General features: G+C 39.0%; 1 protein-coding gene across 1 annotated transcript in view; it reads left to right on the top strand.

Annotated features, from left to right (window-relative positions):
* Positions 1–19,599, top strand: part of fibcd1b (fibrinogen C domain containing 1b) — a gene marked incomplete at both ends in the record, with an annotated part of 125,649 nt that extends 106,050 nt beyond the window's left edge. The window contains 2 exons of the mRNA XM_079256931.1: positions 16,249–16,428; positions 19,334–19,599. Coding sequence (XP_079113057.1) covers positions 16,249–16,428; positions 19,334–19,599 — 446 coding nt within the window. The remainder of the gene's footprint in view (positions 1–16,248; positions 16,429–19,333) is intronic.
* Between the last annotated feature and the right edge of the window lie 375 nt (positions 19,600–19,974).

The following is a 19,974-nucleotide window of genomic DNA, read 5'->3' as shown; positions in this document are numbered from 1 at the left end:
CAGGTTTTCCATGTGTTATTACTCCATAATAGCCTATTCAAATTAAGTCATTGTGCAGAAGCTGATAGGCTGTTAGTTCCATTTAATTTGATTCAGGTGTGTTGAAGGAGAAATTTGTGCAAACCCTGCCGGATTGTGAACCTCATAGGATTGAAAAGAGTAATCTTAAAATAAAACTTTTGCTGTATGTCAAGTAGATTATATTTATTACAATGATCATCTTAGCTACAAGTGGAAACAAGACATTTGGGCAGTGTGAAGTTCTGTTGGTAGTGGTTGATTCCAGGTGAAAACACTCTTAAGGGGGATAAAGGAAATTTGCTACTTTTTTCCTGCAAATTACAAAAGTAGGAACTAGACCTTCCAACAATGCAATAAAGTTTTGCTGCCTAAGTTCACATGCATTAATCAACTAAGCTATCTTTGTTATTTCCATGTTAATCACCATCACCTGCATGTTTGCAATGAAAAAGATCAATAAAATATTTTTTTAAAAAAAAGGTGCAGCAATAATAATCATAGGAATCGACAGATGGGTTTGACTGTCTACAGGTGTAAAATAAAATGTTATAATCAGTTAAATGTTGGTGTTTGTGTGTAATACTGACTTTGTAAGATGGACCATCTGCTTTTTCATGCCAGATATTGAACAAGACAAAAATAGTTATTATACAAAAATAGAATATTTTAATATTGGACCCCTCTGAGCTGCAGTATTACAAGAATACAGAAAATAGAAGAGAATAAAGCTCTGACACTGGCTAGCTGTAGGATAATTTCAAATATTTAGTCTTGTGTTTTACTATAATAATTGCTTTTGATATTAAGTAATAGTAAAATAGACATCAAGTATTTACATTATAACCTAAAGAGAGACATTGCTACATAGCTTCCAGCCCTCATTCATTCCAGTTAAACGCTTACCAAACGTCTGTATAATATCATGGCAATCCATCCAAAGATATTTCAGTCATGGTTAAAGAGTTTAATCAACTATTTGTTAATTGAACTGTGCATTGTGTGTTCTGTTTCATTCATTTTGGAGAACAATTTTGATTACATGAATATATCTCAGCTTTTTTTCCCCCCCACTATGCTTCTGCACATTAAGTTCAGGAGGATTTTTCACAGGTCTGTTTCAGATCAGGATCAAAATTTCGGTCCTCCTGTAGACAGATTTGTACCTGAGTTATATTGTCGGAATAAATCTTCTGTGGCAAATAGGTTTAATTTAGCATTTACCCTCTGAGATAATTGTGTTTTCCGCTGGAAACCTTGAAGCTCTGAGACTGTGTGAACGCTGCACACTCAGTGGATCTTTATTCCGTCTGTTGCCAGTCTTTCCTGCAAGCTGGGCTCCTCTGCTCATTTTGTTTTACCTGAGAGCACCTCTAAATATTAATGTGGTCCTCTGCCTGAATTACAGCCTTGAAGGCAAGCCAGCTCTCTCAGCATTTGTCTACCTGCCTCTCTTCCTTCGCTCTTTCTCCTCCACCTTCCCTCTGTGTCACACTTCACCACTCCCGGCCCAGTCTTTCCATCCTGAAGGTTAATTTCTGATGATATCAGATGTGATGGGTTGTTGGCTCTCATTCTTCTCTCTCATGATTTTATGACTCTAATCCTGCCACTTGAGCAAAATCCCCTCTATTATTTTGCCTGGCGGATGGCATTTGGAAGCATTTAGTTTCACAAAGGTGTGAGGTTGAAAGCAAACCTGAAATCTACTACTGACATCTATCTGAGCTATCCTAGCATCAGATAAATCCGTCTTTTGTGACGGTAGCCAGCACTGAAATCAGCAGGTCTTCAGAGATTTGCATTTCTTGTATCACCATGACTTTCCCATCCTTATCAGTGGAATGAATCTAGTTTGAGCAGGATAAACAAGCTCGCCGGCTTGGGTGAGGCAGGGACCTTAACAGCGGGATTTCTGTTTGCTGTTTTTTAACAGCATCAAAAATGTGCCAATGATATAAAAATTCAGCCTACTTACACACAAGTTGTCTCTCCTCTGAGATAGTCTAAAAATGAAGAGGTGTGTAAGTGAAGTGATGTAAGAAAATCAAACCTCATATATAAATATATATATATATATATATATATATATATATATATATATATATATATATATATATATATATATATATATATATATATATATATAAATATATATGTATGTATCAAATGTAACAAATGCATCTGAACTTTTAGTTGCCTTTCTTTTAAAATTCATCTGAATTTTCCTTTGTTGCACATTTATGCCATCACGTGCATGACTCACTCACCCAAACATTTGCAAACACGTGAACCCCCACTCTGTGTGCAGTGCAATTAGCCATCAGTAATCACAGTCAATTGCATAGTCACAGTAGACATCCTGACATCCTCTTCAATGCTCAATTACATCTGCATGAATAATTCTTACAGCAAATGCAATGTTTTATGTATAATATGTCTTAATAGGACTTTAATACACAGGAACACCGCATAGATCCTATTAGCTAGATGATTAGAGAAAAATAAGAAAGGGGAGGGGGATTATTGATAAATCGGATGACTACATGTTGCCATGTAACACTAAAAGCAAGATACATTTTCTATGTGTGTAAATATATGGATATGTTTTAAAGTATTGTTGAACACCAGGATTATTTGATTGATACTATGTAGATGATTGCTGAAAGGGAAAATGGCATTAGCTTTAATTGCTCCTACATCTCTATGCATCATTGTGACCTAGCAATTAGTTTTACATCTTGCATGTTACACCAACCCCGGCCTGTCCTCATCTATTAAAATTATACACCCACTAATTAATAAAAGTCGAGCTGAAAATATGCAGCGGGGAGGGAGAGGAGGTCTTCAAAACAAGACGACAGTCTGTGTGAAAAGGGGCTCCGAATGAAGTTCAGTAGCAGTCGCTGAGATAAACAAACATGTAATTAAAATCTTCAAGCTACATTATAAGCAACATGAGCAAACGTGTCGCCTCCTCCATGTCTCACTGTGAGCTCATACTGGCAGCAGCAACAAGAGACAAAACAACCGGTACTCATCCATTTGAAATGAGAACTGGGAGATGTGGTGCGACAGAGAAGGAAGTGACAGCTGGTGGAGAGATTTCGGTGATGCTACTGACAGGAAAACGGCGAGCGGAGCCCGGATTTTAAAGGGCATACATTTGGGATAGACACAGACACCTCTCCATGCTTGCATGGAAGAGATTTGTAAAGACAGAAAAATGAGCACACCCTTAAATACTCAAGATGTGTTCAACAGTTAAGGTATCTGAATTTGTTCAGGTAAATTTATGGACGGTCCTCATGAAGCACAAACCAAATTATTATTATTATTACCAAAAAACTAGTAGCCAAGCTTACAGAGAGGTCTGACCAGCTTTAATTTAGTTTATAATTATAGAGCAAAGTTACAAGCAACCCAGTCTCACAGTAGAAATGTAAGCCTGCATGGTGACAACACAGCAACATTGTTTTCTATCATATGATAAAACATTGTGAGTTTTGCTTTGAAGGAAACCAACTAGTTTTAAATGCACCTGACAAAATAATGAGTTTCTAATGAATAAAAGCGTGAAATTACTCAGGTCCAGCCACCTGTCCACTGCTACATCCAGCTGCCAGATTTGGGGTGAGAATGTTAAAGTCCTGCCCAAGAACTCAAATCAACAGATTATAGTTTGTGACAGTTTCACAGTGTGGCTTTAAACTGAGCTGTCACAATATATTCATCACAGGGCGCTTAAAGATTCAAACCTTACAATAGAAATGTGGAGAAGAAACCAACAGTTTCCTGTTGAACAAGCATTTGGCGACAGTGAAGAGGAAAAATGTGCAGGCAGAGAGAATTTGTATTTTTAACTTCCTGTTTATGACTTTTTTTTCCTATTTTATTTTTCTTTTCTATTATGTTCCTTCTCTGTACAATGCTTTGTGATTACTTGTGTATAAAGTGCTAAACTCGTTGGCTGCAAGCGACTGTTATAGCAGATGTCTTTAGCAGCAAATGAGTTCACAAATAAACCTTGTTTACTTACTTAAACCTTATTTATCAAACAGGGGCAACTCTAGCAGGACCAGACTCTGATTTGGCAGCAATCTACCTCAACTGGATGGTGAGATTTGGAAAAAGAGAGAGAAAGGAGGAGGGATAAGAAGCAGAAGCAGCACAACAAGAAACAATTGCCAGCTTGTCGAAGCCAATAACAGAAGATTAAAACCGTGAAGCTAAGCAATGAATTTGGGAATTGTTTACATATCTGAAAGCAATGAAGACTAAGAACAAAAAATAAGTCATTTCAATAGAAAAATCCATAAACAAAATTGTATCTATCTCTTGTAGGCAAATGTATACAAGATTCATATGGAGAAAAAAATCAAATAATAACAAATAATAAATCATTACCTCAGAAAGAAACAAGAAGAGCACAAATTTGACAAAATTTGATTGTAATAATAATAATAATAATTATAATAATCATCATCTTCGTCATCATCAATATCTGACTTATTCATTATTTACATATGTATACACATACAGTAATAACATGAAACGCACATAGCAGTTCTGGAATATATACATTTTGTAGTTCTAAACCACTACCAATCACACAGATCAGTGGGAATCAACAAATGTCTTAATTACATTCACAATAAAATAAATGAAGAAAATGATTTGCTGAAATAAAATCATCAAAATATTCCCTTTTTGGTAAAACTTGTGTGTTGAAGCTCGGGCTTCTCCTGAGCAAAAAGGAAATTTTCAGAATACAAAAACATGCATTTTGTGGTGGATTAACATTAAATTATAGCTTGCATTAGCCCTCCACCATGATAACTTTCTCTCCTCTACTTCACACAATCACTGTATAGCTCGACTGGGCTGCCACAAAAGCATCAATACTTTCAACTGCTGAGTGCCTTTGTGGTCCTTCCTACAGTAGCTTTATATGTTCACAGGGTCTCATTAAATACAACCCTTGATACGGAGAAAAGAAAAAGAAAAGATGTCTGAATATATTTTAGAGTTGTGCTAATTCTCTCATTTTAATGCTGTCATCTCTGTTGTAGCAGTTGCAGATAACACGTGTCATTTTTCTGTCTTGCTGTCATCCTTTCACACCATTCATCAGATGCACGGCTGCGACTTCACACGTGCAGTCAGGTGGAAACACCTCTGACTGTGTTATTGTGACACAGCAGTCATTAAAGCTAATCAGTTTAATTCAGGGGAAAGGTTTGAGGTCTGAAATGCCCAGTTTAGCAGGTTATCCAGAAACCCAAACAATTAAAAGGAAACTATATGGAATTATAATATAAATGCAAACTATATCTACTTTCAAAGATGTAGCAAGTGACTCCTGAAAGCATTTTTCGAGGGCGCTTTGGGCAAAGTGAACATTGCCAAGATCATTACTTCCAACTTAGACTCAACCTACGGAGCTGCACCTTGTGTTCGCACCACTGAAATGTTCATTGAGCTTGTAAATATTCTATATTCTGTCTTGAAGTGCTTTTGAATATTGTAAAATCAGCCAGTTGTGCGTTTGTTCTACCAGTCAGAAACGTTGTGTTATAACTGCGACCAAATAGTAATATTTAAAATGTGCTTCAATGTCACTCTTTGTCTGCGGCTCACAAAAAAAAAAAAGAAGAAAAAAAAAGACTCAACTGGGACCTCGGTTGTCCCCATTAAAGGTAATATCTCATTTTATCTACATTCCATCTGAATGCTCTCCATTCATAGTAAAAAGTGAGTGGGTGGGGGTGGGATTTGCACTTTCCAGGTTCTGTAAATTTGCAGAATGAGCCTCGTGAGCTTATACTTCAAAGGGCATCAGGGAAATGCATTAACTAGTCTATTCCTTCCCGAAGCCGTCGTTTAAAACCAAAGCTCCTCACCAGGGTTTTAGAATATTTACAGGCGGTGTGTTCTTCTTGACGATAGTTAACCAAGTTTTATTGGAAGACCAGCTGACTTGAACTGAGACCGACAACAGTGTCAAAGGTGTGACAGTTAATCATAATATTCCTTTGCTTTTCATCCTACCAAATGTCACATTTGGCTCTGAGGGAGCAGAAAGCAAGAGAGTTCAGTGCACACCTGTCTCACTTTTTTTCCCCTGCACTCCTATCTTTCGATGACAGGGGGAGAGCCAACGATAGCGAGCCTTTTGTATTCCCTAAGAGGAAATGACAGCGAGCGTTTCAGCAGATGCATGTTCGCGGAACCTGCAACCAGCTCCAGCACCCCGACGGTAAAGGGCAGCGGAGCTGTCCTTGTGGCTCTATGTAAATAGCCCCATCCTCTCCTGACTCCTCCCGGTCCACAATCGCTGTAGAGTAAAACAGCTTGACAGGAAGATTAAGCAAGGGAACTGGAGAACTGGAGGAAAAGAAAGACAACATAAGGGAGGGGTTGAGTTATAGTGGGAGGGAGAGGGAAGGAGGAGATGGAAAAGTGCTGCTCCTTTTCTCCTTTTATGCTGAAAACAGTCTCAGGAGCTACCCCCCAGCAACAGAGGGAGAAAAGCATGATGAATAATTAACTTCAAGAAATGTCACAAACGGCAGAGAGAAGTGTAATCATTTCTCTGTTGGGTTTAGAGATCTCAGGTTTTTTTTTTTCCATTCATTTCCTTCATGCCCCGTAATGCTGCATGCACTAGGCTGACACTGTAAGCGCGGGATGGCAACCCATCCCCTAAAAGCATCGAATGCACCCCCCCTTCTACATACTTTTCAAATAAAAGCAAATAAATCATTAATATTTGGGCCTTTTAGCTGTATCACAGATGCATCTCACAGAGGTCTTCTACATTTTTCATCAAGTCATTGATGTCAGTCTCATTAACTGGAAAAAAAAATCACATTTAAAGAGCGGGAATCTCTGGTGGTAATGGTTTAATCAATGTCACGATGGCTTGGGCTTTGTTTCCTTTTAGTTTTGAAGGAACACAACATGCCCTCGCTGAATGAATAAAAGATCAAATGACAAATTACTGTCTTCAAGTTCTAAACAAGTTAAATTTTCTACTAAACAACAGGCCTGTGAAAGTGAGTTATGGATTACTGTCACTTATTTTAATGGAGTCATTTCAGATATGTATCATTTTTACTCTAAATTTTCATAGGTTTATTTTGAAAGAGGGCAGATAGCTTGCTCCCTTGTGTGTTAGTGTCTTAAAACAATATTATTGTGTGCCTTTACACATGTACCAGAGAAAATACGCACTGATATTCCTAATAATAGACATGGTGATGATAATATCAGGCTTTCAGCTGGAGTTCTATTATTAATACAGGTTTAGGCACAGTGGTGTTTTGCCTTATGAATTCTTTAGGTACACATAACAAAGACTATAATGACATGAATCATTTATTAGCAAATATTTATTTCTTCTGTGAATGCGCAATCAAACTGAATAAAATTATATATCAGTGAAAAGATTGATTGTTCAAAATGGGATGCTGTGAGAGTTGAAAGACGGCATCAGAGAGGGAGGAATGTGATTTAAGCCTGGACTGTTAACTCTGACTCCACAGGACAGGAAAATGGAAACAGTTGTCCAGTTTAGATTCAGAAGTTGGAATAATTGAAATCAAGTCAAGACTACAAGAAAGACGAGGAGGGTAATTTGCAATTCTCCCTACAACATCAGTTTCTGGAAAGAGAGAGAGTAGATGTACAACAGAGCATAAAAAACTGTGCAATTCAGTGCTTATTATGCTTGTTTTGTATAGCTTAGACAAATGAATATGTCTGTTTCAAATGTTCTCAAACCTCGCTGTCCATATACTCCACGTGGCCACACCATAGACTCTATGTAAAAGATGGCTGTAACCTCCATGACATCACCTGTAGATTACCGAAGAGGTAATCTGAGAGACAGGTTGTGAGTGCGGGGCTTGATGATTGGCATCTATCAAACTATGACCTGCCTATTGCTAAGAACTAACCAAGCTAACCTGGAGCTAACAGGACCTAACCAGTTAACGGCGGTAGGCGAGCTAAAGCTAAGTCGCGCTTTTTGACCAGCTGAAAACCGTGGTTCTGCTACACTCTACCTTCTTGCGGAACATCCACTTCTTGCGGCACTTCCACATACGCTTCACTTTTAACCACCAAAGGTTGCCGCTTGTTCCACACACTGGCATGGTTGTCAGGCAACACATCCACTAGAGGGCAGTGCAGAGTTCAAACCTCCCTTTTCCCAGTTTGACATCAGTTTTTAATGATATCAAAGAAGGCAACAGTGGAGGAAATCGCAATGATGTACATTCTCAGAGAGAAACATAACAAGACAGGCACAGAAGTTTCACCAGGAGCAATGAGCTATACTGAACAACACTGCCCCCACGGTTGGTGACACTGCTCATCTAAACTTCTCTGAAAACCAACTAAAATACTTACACAAAACAACACAGAAAATATACACACAAAAAAGTATTGGCTTTTTCCTTTTAGAAAATATTGACTTTTAAACTATGCCTGTTTAGCTTCACATGCTATTAAATCCTTAATCAGGTGGAAGAGGTCTGCAGTTTCTTTTAAGAGTCAGAATCCTTATGATGTGAATACACAAGGAGCAGCTTTTGGCTGTATTGCGTTATCTCCTTTACAAATTAAATGATTAGGCCTGTATGTTTGTGTTAGATATGTGTTGATATTTGAAAGAGAAATAACAGAATATTGGTACCCAGTTGTAGTAAGTTAGAACGATCTAGCTAGGGCAGAAAAATGCTGGGGAAAAAATGATGGAGCCTTGGGGCATGTTCTAATGAGTCCTTCAAGAGGCCAAAATATGAGAAAAATGAATTACCTTCCTATATTTTGCACAGAAGGAGTCACAGAGAGGGGCATTCCTTCCCCGAATTTGCTGCATGTCTGATGGAACAAGCCTGCATGGGTTTGGGATATACCCCGTGTGGGGAATATTAGTATTGATTTATAAAGAGGTGGTTAAACTAGATCTCAGCACAGGGCCGTCCTGCTGGTCTCAATAACAGACCAACAACTTGAGAGTCTCAGTTTCTCCAGCGGTTTCCCGTCGTTCTCCGGCTTTTAATCAACTCTTCATGTGAGGTCAATGAAAAAGCCTGAAATCTGCTGAATATGTGCTCATATCCTGTATTTTAATGTGACTGCATCACTTTAAAGCTACGAAAACGTGTTTTTCCACAACATATCACTTTAACACAAAGATATTTGCTCAGACAACTCACCTTTGAAACGCTTGTAAATCTTTATTGAGAATATATTTTGAATTAGACATCAAGGCTCTGATCCCGACGCTCCATGAAAACATGTTTCTTTTCTTTTCAGAATTTGTGCCCGTAGATAATTACATAGGTGGTTGTTGAGGTGGTGGAGGGCTGAAAAGAAAAATCAGGCTGCTTGCAGAGGATAGTGGGCAGCAGCAAGCTTTAATATGACAACCAGTGAGACAGAAATGTTGTCGCTTTAATAGACCGCTTAGGCTAGAAATTAGGTGCAGCTGATTTATTTGGAGGGACGTCGACTGTGAGGCTGATCACACATAAATAAGCAATTAATTTTAGTGGCTTTTCCACAAAAGCCTCCTAAAAATCTCCTATTTTGTTTGAAATATCCTAAACTGAAAGGAACAGAAAATGTGGTCAATGTTAATTATATACTCAGCTGTAAAAGGAGCAAAATAAACCAGTAGTTTCCGAAGCTGTCATCTGCCAGCAAACATCGGAATCTTCTAATCTTTCCAGCCAAATGCAGAGAAACCAAATTGTCCTGCTTTTATACAAGGTGCAAATCTGCATCAAAACCTGTTATTTTTAATATATATATATAATAGTGTTTACTGAATGTTAGATTTCAGTGGAAAAACACAATGGGAAGAGTTTGATCTACAGTTGATCTGCGGAGGTAAGCGATCAACACCCAATCAGCGATACTGCTAATTGGATGCTTCCACCAGTGTGTCATTTCACCATGTTAGTTTAAACTTTAATCTTCAAACTATCAGACGGATGGTGATCGGATGAGATAATCCTGCATGAGGATTATACCTGCTAGAAATCTGCATGTTAGCATCATAAAAAAAAAAAAAGCTAGTGTGTGTTCACAACACTGTTGTGCCAAACCTCAACCCCACAGGCTGCAGCCTGGATTTAGATGTAACATAAGTTGACGGGAAACACCGTTTCTCTCTGTGGTGCTGGCTACTTCAGTAGTTTTTATTTTGAGTTGCTTGTTATTCCAGCAAGATGTCTGTTATAACAGGTACAGCTCAGAAAATTTGAATATTAAGAAAAAGTTCAATAGTTTTTGTCACTCATTTCAGAATGTGAAACCTATATATTTTACAGATTCATTACACATAGAGTGAAACATTTCAAAAACATTTCAGATATAGAGCCAGATATAGAAGTCAGATATAGAGACAGAAGACTGAGGTTATTAGTTGTCATTTTGGCATGAATGTTTAGAAGAAGGGTTGGGTTGTGTGCTTGTGTGGGTAACATGCGTGTGTGAAACTATTTTTTATTTTTATGTGGTTAAGAACTTTGATATGCTCTTGTATGAAAAGTGCTGCACAGTTTGATTTGATTTGAAATATTCAATCCTCAAAATTTTGATAATTGTGGCTTATAGATAATGAAAACCTAAAATGCAGTGTCTCGGAAAATTTGAATATTGTCAAAATAATCAATCTTAGAAAGTCATGGTGTCATACCCTAATCAACTAATTAACTCAAAATCTGTAAATGGTCTCTCAGTCTGGGTCAGATGGCTACACAATCATGGGGAAGACTGCTGACTTGACAGATGTCCAGAAGACGCTGTCACAAAAACAGTGGAGATTGTGGTGTGGACCCAATTGCAGAGATGAGGGAGGCCGGTATGCAGAACGATTTATTTTCCTCAGAGGAACCCAAGGAACTCAGAACAGACAAACTAAACTGAGCTACAAAATGATCCAGCAAACAATGAGTGAACATGAGTGGTATAAATACACAGGAAAAACCGAATGAGAAACAGGTGAAACAAATGAACTAAATGAACCCAGGTGAACCAAATCAATGAACAGGAAATCTAAGAAGCTAAGCAAGAACCAAGACAGGAAAAACTACAAAATTAAACAGGAAGCCTAAAAACAAAGCACAGAAAAACCCAAATCATGACAGACGCTCCACAAGGAGGGAAAGCCATAAAATATCATGTCTAAAGAAGCTGGTTGTATCCAAGCATATTAGTGGAAAGTTGAGTGGAAGGAAAAGGTGCACCAGAAAAAGGTGCACCAGAAAAAGGCAGAACCACAGCCTTAAGAGCATTGTCATGCAACTTCCATTCAAGAATTTGGGGGAACTTTACAAGGAGTGAACTGAAGATGGACTCATCATGGACGCATCAAGAGCTGCTATGGACACACACTCAAAAATAGAGGTACTAGCATGTACTTAAAAAGGTACAAATGCTTGTCACTGGGGGTGTACTCTTTTGAGAGACATTTCTGTACCCTTCAGTTCTGGTCTATTTTTGTACCTTATCAAGTTCAACCTCACCTTATCAAGTCATGTTTTTTTATGTTTTCACAGGATTAGGCCTGGTCCATGCAACTTAGCAATATTATCTTTTCTTTAATCTAGAAATTATCTTCAAAAACTCAAAATACTGACCAGCCATACACTTAGTTTGCAGCATCTGACCTTCATTGTCTGGTGTAGTAAATGACTGTTAAGTAGTACTACTGTCATCACTCAACTCTGCTCTAGTTTGTAACATTACAGCCATTAACATTACATTTTTCAATGCTGCAGGTACCCTTATGGTTGAAATGGTACAAATTTATACTTTGTCACTTTGAACCCTTTTTCGTACTCTGAAGGTGTGCTTCTGGTCTGTTATAGACCAGTATTGTACCTTTGAGAGAACATTTCTTTAAAATGTACCTATAGGTACAGAAATGTCCTTATCTTGTACCTCTATTTTTGAGAGTGCAGATGAAACCTTAGACATGGGCTACAAATGTCATATTCCCCATGTCAAGCCACTCCTGAACCAGAGACAATGACAGAAGCATCTCACCTCGGCTAAGGAGAAAAAGGACTGGACTGTTTCTCAGATGAAAGCAAGTTTTCCATTTCATTTGGAAACCAAGGTCCCAGAGTCTGGAGGAAGAGTGGAGAGGCACAGAATCCATGTTGCTGGAAGTCCAGCGTGAAATTTCCAGTGATGATTTGGGGAGCCATGTCATCTGCTGCTGTTGGTCCACTGTGTTTTCTGAAGTGCACAGTCAACACAGTCATCTACCAGGAAACTTTAGAGCACTTCATGCTTCCTTCTGCTGACAAGCTTTATGTAGATACCATTTTTTTTCCCAGCAGGACTTGGGAGCTGCCTACACTGCCAAAGGTACCAAAAGCTGCTTCAATAACCATGGTGTTACTGTGCTTGATTGGCCAACAAAGTCACCTGATCTGAACCCCATAGAGAATCTGTGGGGTATTGTCAAAGGAGAAGATGAGACACCAGACCCAACCATGTAGATGACCTGAAGGCTGCTATCAAAGCAACCTGGGCTTCCATTACACCTGAGCAACGCCACACGCTGATCGCTTCCATTGCCATGCTGCATTGATGCAGTAATTCATGCAAAAGGAGGCCCAACCAAGTACTGAGTGCATGGACATGAACATACTTTTCAGAAGCCTGACATTTCTGTTTAAATATCATTTTTTTTCCATTGATCTGAATATGTAATATTCAAATTTTCTGAGCAAATGCATTTTGGGTTTTCATTATCTATAAGCAACAATCACCAAAATTTCAAGAAATAAATTAAATGTTTTACTATGTATAATGAATCTATATAATATATAGATTCAATATTCTGAAATGAGTGACAAAAAATATTGAACTTTTTCATAATATTCTAATTTTCAGAGCTGTACCTGTATATAGATAAAATTATTCTCTGGTGTTTTGTTACCATAGCAATATTATTATTCATTACATTATTATTCATTACATTAATAATGCTTTAATAGATATGTCATTGTAAATAGCCAAGTAACAATCTTTCTTTCTTTCTTTCTTTCTTTCTTTCTTTCTTTCTTTCTTGCTTTCTTTCTTGCTTTCCTTCTTTCTGTCTTTCCCTCCCATTAATTGGTGAATCAGCGAGAAGAGAGAGAAACTCTCCCCAGCGGAACAATCAGCATGTTAATACTGAAGCAAAACACCTCTAAATCCTCCCTTGCAATAGAACTCATTTTAAATAAGTGAACAATAGCATTCAATTATCAGACAGTTACACCTGAGCATTCAGATTTTAAGCAGAGAAGTCTCTGTTGTTATTTCGCTTGTCTTCCTTTTTAATTATTCTGAATTGCAGTCTCGCTGAGATTCTCCAGGGCTTTAATTAGGGACTGAATTAAAGTTATGTAAATACAGTTTGAAGCCAGAGAATCTTTAAATAGAGCCGTGATACATCTGCTATTTTATTTTCCTCTTTTTATTTTCTGGAAGAGAAAACATTCTAAGTCTTTCTTTTGAAGTTTGTCAAATCACCGCAGGGTACTTTTCCCTTAGGTCTTCTTCTGGATTGATACTTTTTCTCAAAGGGCTGCGACACGTATACTATTTCTGCAAATACTGTAAGCCATTTCTGTTTCTCTGAAGGAGTGTGAAAAACTGTTGGAGCGACTGTGTGTCTTCCTCCTGCATGTAGATTTGAGTATTGAATTTTTTTTTTTTTTGATCGAAAGTTATTTGAAAGTGACATGCATGAAGTTACCTGCCGATGAATGTATTAATGACTGATTTTTCACCTTCAACTGGTTGATCTACTTTGAAATTGAAAGGAACGGGATCAGCCTCCCATTGGGCTGGATTAAATCCAAGCTAAGTGCCTGGGCCCAGACTGTGCGCTTCTGTCTCTGAATAATAATGGATTCTTTCAGCTGTGTTTGTCATCAAATTAGCCCTCCACTTCAGACGAGGTGCTCTCGGAGAGCAATTCTCGACAGCGATGGAATTCAAATTAGGCAAAGTCAGTTTGAGGTTTGTAAGCTTTAAAAAAAAAAAAGAGAGAGAATGAGTTTCATTTGTGAAGGTGATGATTGCCATAGGAGGTAAAATGACAGTGTTCAGCTTCATTGACACACCTTCCTGCCTGTGGTGCAGCCACTTTCATGGCGAGTCCCCGGCCACATCACAAGACAGACAATAAAACAAACCTTATACCAGTAATTGCAGCCTACATCTACCTCTGCATGCACTAAATCCAACCCTCATTCCTTAACGTGAAGCCTTTGAAGCATTTTCAAATGTGCATGCTTCTGACTCATTTTTTTCTCTCCAATAAACACTGAAAATGTTGAGTGCATTTGGAAGTAAAGTCTCCAAGTCAAGTTCGCTGTTGTTTATCTTCCTGCTTGCTTGGAATGTTTTTAAGACACCCAGGTAGAGCTCTTCCTGCCTCTTTCTGCCTGACATGCTATTCTCCTTTGATACCTTTGATCAGCCTGGGAGGGGTGAAGATGCCCTGGGAAGCACCATCACTCCAACACAGCGGGGGGATACGCAGAGCAGGAGGGAGCAAGGCAGGGAAGGATGGAACTCCTGTTTTCCCTCTGGCACTTTTTGTTTCACACACTCTCTGAAGGATTTAATAATAATTAAAAGATTAATTTGGGGCATCCTGTGAAGTGAAAACAGACTGAATATAGTGGAGATGGTTGTAAGTTTATGAAGACGTTGTTGGTGAGAGTGTGTGATCTGTGCATGCATACCTGCCATCTAAAAGCCACCTCCAGTAAAACTCTCAACAAACACACCAAGTGTTTACCCCCCTCTTCCAGACTCCACAGATATCAGTGTAGCCTAGGATTCATGTTTTGTATGAATGTGGAGCCAAAACTGTAGAAAAATCCAATTAAATATGGAAAAGTGCACTTAGATTCGGTCACGAAACACCGAGGTTTAGCTTTGTGATCATGCAGTTCTGCAGATTCTCCTCAAATGAAATGGTTTTCCTGACCCTTCTCACATCTTTTATTTCAAGTGTGTGATTTAAAATGGAGGTCTTTCACATTTACTTTTCCCAATCTCAAAGGAAGTAGGATTTGTCTGTCCTACACTGCACCCCTATTTCACATCTATATTAGTTTCTCATCCCGTAGCCCCTCTCAAAGCATCAACTTTATCTCTGATGTTTTTCAGAAGAGTAAATTTAAAATTAAAATGTTACTCTTTTATGTATAAATTCAGGTTTATTATAAAATTTGTGTGATATGTTGGAAGACATGTTGAAATGATGCTGTGGTTTTAATTATCTGATTTATTAACCAGTAATTTTGGTTCTTTTCCACTAAAGAACAATGAACTAGATCAATAAACCCCACTTTTTATGCATTTGAGCTCATTTAAACCCTTCTGTCATTTTACAACTTCATTATTAGCAGCAACACCTAATGCTCTACTCAGACAGCAGAGCACAGTTATTAGTTTAGTTATTCAATCTTCAGTATTACACCCCTTAGTTTGCAACCCAACAGTTTTCATTTCGTCTCACTTATTTCCTTTCTGTAAGCTTGTGATGAAAATGTCGCCTCGTGTCAGTGTTGAAAATGTTGCATGAGTGCAGAGAAGCACCAAACTAAGCTTCTTTTCATAAGGTAACTTTTGGAAAATCATGTCGATGCATCATAAATGACTTGAAACGTTTATTGTTGTTTCCAGATTATGCATTATTAATCCCACACATGATTGAAACACTGATTTGATTGAATACACCTCCAACATCAAGGCTTCATTGTGCACAATGTGCAACTGATGTCCCGACAAAGAATATAGCTGATAAAACAACTCTGTATTTCTCAACCTAAAGCAAGTGTTTGTATTTTAGCAGCAGATCCGTGTGAAGAAAATTTAACAGATTGGGGTTTTTTTTGTGGTTTTTTTTTTTAAATTAAAGATCTTATATAGTGGTGTATTCAGTAAAATCAGCTGGTCCCTACAGTCAACGCTCTGCCTCCTCTGGAAGAGAAACTCTAATCTTGTTTCAGAAAGAAACCCTACACATGCAGAGAGAGAGACTCTAAATGGGACAAAAACCTTGTTACATCCTATTTCCAGAAAAAGTATGGTGTTGAGATGCAGCCGAAATAGCTTTATATTGTCTGCTGAGAACAATGGTGGTACTTTGTAATGGATTGTTTTGGTCTGTGTCTCGCTCTTTTTTCCCTGCAGGGCTGAAGCAGATCCATGCCTTGTCCATCCAGGGGAACTATGAGCTGCGTATCGACTTGGAAGACTTTGAAAATAGCACAGCGTATGCCCAATATGGAACCTTTGGAGTAGGCCTCTTCTCTGTGGACCCTGATGATGATGGATACCCTTTGACTGTTGGCGACTATTCCGGCAATGCAGGTGTGTGCGGTACAGTGTGTACTCATTAAGATCATTCACTCTCATAAGAATAAACAGCAGTTTTGTTTTGCAAAAATCTTTTTTCATCGAGCTTCAAGGCTAAAGGAATAGTGGAGAAAACCTCTCGCCAGCGCTGCTTTATAACTGAAATAAAGGGTTATTTTTTTTGCAGAGCAGAAGGTGTATCCAGTTGTTAAACCATCGTTTGGGAGCAGAGACACGAGAGGTGCAGCTAGAGTTTGTCTTTTCCGCTCCCTTACAATCAGATCCGAGCCAGCTACCTGTCACCTTGATTATATTACTGCCAATTAATTGCACTGCTTGACCTGCAGTGTAAACAAAGACCTGCTGCTGAAATGAAGAAGCAATTTGAAAAAAACCTGTGGGGAGTGCTGCTTTGGGAACACTGAGCAAATGGGGACAGATACCGGATGAAAGATGCAACAAGGAGGAGGTGTGGAGAGGTGGGAGGCTGGCTGAGAGGAAACTAGGACTGGGGAAGGTAGAAGAGAAGAGAGAGGAGCGGAAAATAAAAATCTAGATGCACAACAGCTTCTTGTTCACATGTGGTGCCTGCAAAAAAGTTCAGAAATGTTCCTGTCCTCACCGTGGCCTCACCTTGACCTTCCCTTGTCCCGCATGTTTGATTCCAGTCAAATTAAAGGAACTCAAGCTCTCTCAGGGTGATGATGCCCCTATGTTAGCCTCCCTTCAGGTATTTCTGCTGCCGTTATTTGTATTTTCACTTGCTGTCCTTGTGTGGCTGCTTCCCCGATCAGCTGACAGGTGCTCATTTGCACTGGGAGCAGCTGGATCTTAATGGGCATCAGAGGAGGCCGCCGGCCCCGAGCCACCAAGGTGACATCCACTGCCTTGTAAATGAGCCTTAAAGTGCTACTGTTTTTCTTCTTCTTTTTTCTTCTATCTTATACCCCCCTGGCCATTTCATCTATTTGGTAAAAAACAGTGAGCGGTTTCTTTTTCCCCTCTTTTTTTCCTCCCTGATATGTTTTTTTTTTTTTTTTTTTTTTCTCCAAACGTCAAACAGCACACAACATGAACATCAGACGTGCTTGTCAAATTATTTTTCCAACCGAGCGGTTACCATAGTAATGGCAAATGGAGAGCAGAGTGGGACAGAGAGAGTAAGGAGCTGGGCGGCCACATCCTGGGCAATTAAAGGGCTGTTTGATGCCCTCATGAGCTGTTAGCCATTACCTGATTGCTGGTGAGCTGACTTTCATTGGGCTCACGGCTTTCTCCTTTTCTCCTGCGCTTTTAGTTCCCAGTGTGAAACCAGGTCTAGAAAGAAAGGAGAAGGAAATAATGAAGGGAGGGTATGAGGAGTTTATCGCACATTATGAGCTCTTTGAACATCCATTTGCTGAAAACTTCTGGTCCACCACAGAATCTGAGAGGATGCTGCTTTCATTTTATTTTATTTATTTTTTATTTATTTTTTTACCCATAAGCCTCTTAGAGCCATGGCTTTAAAAGCAGTTATCATTGTTGAGAGTTTGCCAGCTAGAAATCTTTACATAGTCGGAAGATGTTCTCAGCTCAGCTGTTTGATTGTGCGGATCAGACTTACTACCCAGACCATGATTAAGGGCACTTGGCTGTGCCGCATCCCTGCAGCGGTCTTACATCACTGTCATATTCACAATCGTGGGATGCAGGAAAGAATGCCCTCTCATTGATTATACTTTTTTTTGCCCGTGCAGAAAATGCATGAAAAGAACAAAGTCAGGAAATGAGCGAATGAGTCTTAAGATGATCGTTTTTCTCTGCTTAAACTTTTTTTTGTGTTTATTGACTGTCAGACATCCGGATGAATCCATTGAGGATGCATTATTAAAAGACATAAAGGTCACAACGGAAACTTTGATGAATTGGCAAAGCCGTCTGACCTCCCTTGTTAGATAATGAGAGGATATTCTCGAGAGGACCGTGGAGCTTTATGCTTTATTCTTTCATCTCTCTGTTTATTAAAACAATTCCTTGAAAAGTCATGCCATTTGAGGTTGATGCAATGCAATAGCTCTTATATAGTCTCCCATCTACACTCTCAAAAATAGAGGTACAAGATAGGGACATTTCTGTACCTATAGGTACATTTTAAAGAAATGTTCTCTCAAAAGTACAATACTGGTCTTTAAGAGACCAGAAGCGCACCTTCAGAGTACGAAAAAGGGTTCAAAGTGACATAAAGTACAAATTTGTACCATTTTAACCATAAGGGTACCTGCAGCATCAAAAAATGTTTGTTGTGACAAAAACTATTGTTAGCAGCAGTGCTTTAAGTGGGCCGGTACGCAGCGGTGCGCAATACCGGCACTTTTAAATTCTCTCCTTTTTTGTACCGGGACTATATTTTACAGCGTATAGTGCACACTGGGACTTTTACCAGCTTTGCTTCAGCAATCAGTATACCCTCCTACGACTTCACCACATAGTACAACTGATATTTGATGATTTTATTAAAAAAATATTTTAAAAAGTCGCCTCGAAAGAAATGTATTGTTAAGACCGGTTTAGATGCACAGCACTTGCTGTAGCCCACAACTTCAGTATTTCGAGTTTTTGAAGATTATTAGTAGATTAAAGATAAGATAATATTACTAAGTGGCATGGACCAGGTCTAATGCTGTGAAAAACATAAAAAACATAACTTGATAAGGTGAGGTTGAACTTGATAAGGTACAAAAATAGACCAGAACTGAAGGGTACAGAAATGTCTCTCAAAAGAGTACACCCCCAGCGACAAGCATTTGTACCTTTTTAGGTACAAGCTGCTACCTCTATTTTTGAGTGTGTACCCATGTTTAAAAAAAAGAATATTGCTTCTCTTTGCTGATGACAACAACACAAGTCCTGAAAACATGCATGTGTCTTTGTATTTTAGGCGATTCTCTGCTGAAGCACAACGGAATGAAGTTCACCACCAAGGACAGGGATAATGACCACTCGGAGAACAACTGCGCCTCTTTCTACCACGGCGCATGGTGGTACCGAAACTGCCACACCTCCAACCTTAACGGCCAGTACCTGCGCGGTCAGCACACCTCCTACGCCGATGGCATCGAGTGGTCCTCCTGGACTGGTTGGCAGTATTCCCTCAAGTTCTCCGAGATGAAGATACGTCCCACCCGTGACCCCGACAAGAAATAGAACTTAACAATTGGAGAGAGCAGAAAAAAAAACAACATTTTTTGAAACATTACAAACCACAATTTCTGACAGCTAGATGGAGTTACTTGTCTCGATATTGTTTCATCACTAAAACCATACCTCTTTGAGTTTAGTTGACTCTGCAGTTTGCCTTGTAATGTCCTCCATGTTGCTCCTCCTATCTCCATCACTCAGCTACTCATCATGCTGGCTGCCATAATCCTTCGTGTGATCCCACTCTTTGAGAAAAATATTCTTAACCACGATGCCCTCATTTGTTATCTGAAAAAAAACAGCATACCAGAGCTCTGAGCCCACAGTCTACTGTGCTAGCTTCACACAGGCGAGCCGTCATCTGCAGTGATTTTCTCCTGA

Source organism: Telmatherina bonti, assembly GCF_933228915.1.
Source record: "Telmatherina bonti genome assembly, chromosome: 17".
Lineage (NCBI taxonomy): Eukaryota > Metazoa > Chordata > Actinopteri > Atheriniformes > Telmatherinidae > Telmatherina > Telmatherina bonti.
This window is presented reverse-complemented; position numbering and strand designations above follow the sequence as displayed.